At 53.8% G+C, this 2,127-nt stretch overlaps 1 protein-coding gene across 1 annotated transcript; it reads right to left on the bottom strand.

Moving 5' to 3' along the window:
- Positions 1–37: 37 nt before the first annotated feature.
- On the bottom strand, positions 38–1,829 carry LOC107135166 (phospholipid transfer protein-like). The gene is made up of 3 exons (XM_015477091.2): positions 1,137–1,829; positions 991–1,054; positions 38–360 (listed from the first exon to the last, which is right to left on the bottom strand). Exons 1-3 carry the CDS (start codon positions 1,329–1,331, stop codon positions 242–244), a joined length of 378 nt encoding a protein of 125 aa, XP_015332577.1. The 5' UTR covers positions 1,332–1,829; the 3' UTR covers positions 38–241.
- Between the last annotated feature and the right edge of the window lie 298 nt (positions 1,830–2,127).

The following is a 2,127-nucleotide window of genomic DNA, read 5'->3' as shown; positions in this document are numbered from 1 at the left end:
TGGGGCTAGGCTGTGCTTGAGCAAAGGCCCTGGGGTGGGAAGTGAGAGGCAAGAGTAGCTGTGGAGAAATGGGATGAAGTTAGAAAGGCAGGGCCAGATGTAATTAACAAAGCTCAAACGCCAGTTGAACCAACTTCTGCAGCAATAGGGAGCCATGGCATTCTCAGTAATGAGAGTGGCCTCATCAGAGCTCTACTTTAGGAAGCTAAAATCAGCCACAGAGGGGGAGGGAGGTCAGAGGTCACACACACCAACTTGGGTGGCTCACCCGGAATTCCATGTCTAGATTGCTGGTGGAGACCACAGGATCCTTCAGCAGGGAATAGTCGATGCCCACAAGCTCATCCACAGAACTGCGCACTGCAAGGAGGAGCGCAAGTCGTTCAAAGCTGTGTGAGGTCTGTGCTTAACCTCTCTGAGCCTCTCATCAATAAATTGGTGATAACTCCACTTATAAGTTGTTAGGAGGAGCCCATTAGTTCTGTGTGGAGAGCACTCAGGGCCTGGTGTGTAGTAAGTGCTTCTATTGCTGTATTATTCCTACTATGAATACTACAAGGGCTTCATCAAATTGCTAAAGAAAATGGCAAAGGAATCCTCTCCTTGGTTCTTCCTCCTTCCCTCCAGACCCTGGGTGTCGGGCATGATGGGGTAAGATCTCTCTCACAGCAGCAAGGGGTCATCGCTGGGGAAAAGGAATTTGTTCTTGAACACCTGTTACGTGCCAGATGATGAAGCCGAGTGGGGTCCAGTGCGCAGCCTGAGGACGGGCTGTGACAACCCCAAGGGGAGGCGCTGGCCACCAGGTGGAGAATTCAAGGCCCAGAGAGAAGTGAGTCCTTACCTAAGGTCACCCAGCAAGTCAGCAGCACACTGACCCCGGAACTTGCCACGGCTGGGCCTCCTGGGGTGCTGGTGGCAGCCACCCTCCTCCCCACCCACCTTCCCCAGGCCTCCCCTGGGCCCCTGGCCCCGCGAGCACCGACTCACCAGGCACAGTGTCCAGGAGGGAGTTGAGCAAGACCATTCCCGCATGGTAGAGCACAGGGCAGATCTGGAAGGCGGGGGCCACAGTCAGTGCCTTCTCAAAGGAGGGCAGGCCCACCCTGCTGCCCCCGACCTGCCCCGGCCCACACCTGCTGGTTGAGGAGGAAGCGCATCCCGGAGGTGATGAACGTAGACAGAAATTCATACACCTTCCTGCAGGAGGGGAGAGGCCGGTGAGCCCAGCCCTGCCCTACCCCATCCAGATCCAGGACAAAGGACAGGAGCCAGAGAAACGGTGGTGACAGGGACTCCTCAGCTTTAGCCTCAATTACTAGCTCCTCCATAGACGTTTCCAAGATCCGGCCCCAACCCACCCCCAGCCTGATTCTCAAGACCCCCTGGCCTGCTCCGGCCCTGCTCCGGCCCTGCTCCGGGCCCTGCAGGTCCAGTGGTTCCCAGCTGCTCAGAGCATCCTGCTCCTGCGGCTTCCGCCTCCCTCCACCCTCGGTGCTCTGCCCTGTGTCCTCCACTCAGACAGTCCACCCAGATCACCCTCCTCGGCATCCCAGAGTGCTTTCTCGGTGCCCCTCTCAGGACCCTGAGGACGAACGTTTCATGGCTCCAGCTAGGCCCTGAGCTGCTCTCCAAATCCTCGGGCTCGGCATACACTCGGCAGAACACTGACAGTACACCAACCCCAGATGAGGAATCCACCCCCAGGAGCAGCACAAAGTCCCCTTCTCAGACCAGATTCGGAATTGGGCTGGGGCTGGGGCTCAGTGGTAGAGCGCTGGCATGCGTGAAGACTGGGTTCCATCCTCAGCCCCACATAAAAACAAAGATACTGTCCCCCTACAACTAAAAAATACATATAAACGGCAGGATGGGTCAAATCAGAATTTAAAAAGAAAAAAGTTTTCTCTAACAAGAAGTTTTTCCAATGAGCTGCAGGGTCTTTGTTCAACTATTTAAATAGGTTTTCTAAAACCAATTAACCTGAATTAGGTTTTCTAATTGCCATTTTTTTTTTCTCTTTAAAGCTGTGTTGATTTTACTGATTTCAGCATCTAATTGTTTTCTTTTTTTCCTTTCATTGATCTCCTGGCTCATTCTTTGGGTAAGCCCTATTTTATTCTTCAT

This window comes from Marmota marmota, unplaced genomic scaffold, assembly GCF_001458135.2.
Source record: "Marmota marmota marmota unplaced genomic scaffold, marMar, whole genome shotgun sequence".
Lineage (NCBI taxonomy): Eukaryota > Metazoa > Chordata > Mammalia > Rodentia > Sciuridae > Marmota > Marmota marmota.
Note: the sequence above shows the minus strand (reverse complement) of the source record. Positions and strands in the feature narration are given on the sequence as shown.

Excerpts from the sequence above, each read along its gene's own strand:
- LOC107135166 (XM_015477091.2), bottom strand. The coding sequence starts at position 1,331 with ATGGAGGAGCTAGTAATTGAGGCTAAAGCTGAGGAGTCCCTGTCACCA. Across the intron at positions 1,055-1,136 it reads GCTTCCTCCTCAACCAGCAG|ATCTGCCCTGTGCTCTACCA; the intron begins GTGTGGGCCGGG and ends CCCGCCTTCCAG. Across the intron at positions 361-990 it reads CCTCCTGGACACTGTGCCTG|TGCGCAGTTCTGTGGATGAG; the intron begins GTGAGTCGGTGC and ends TCCTCCTTGCAG.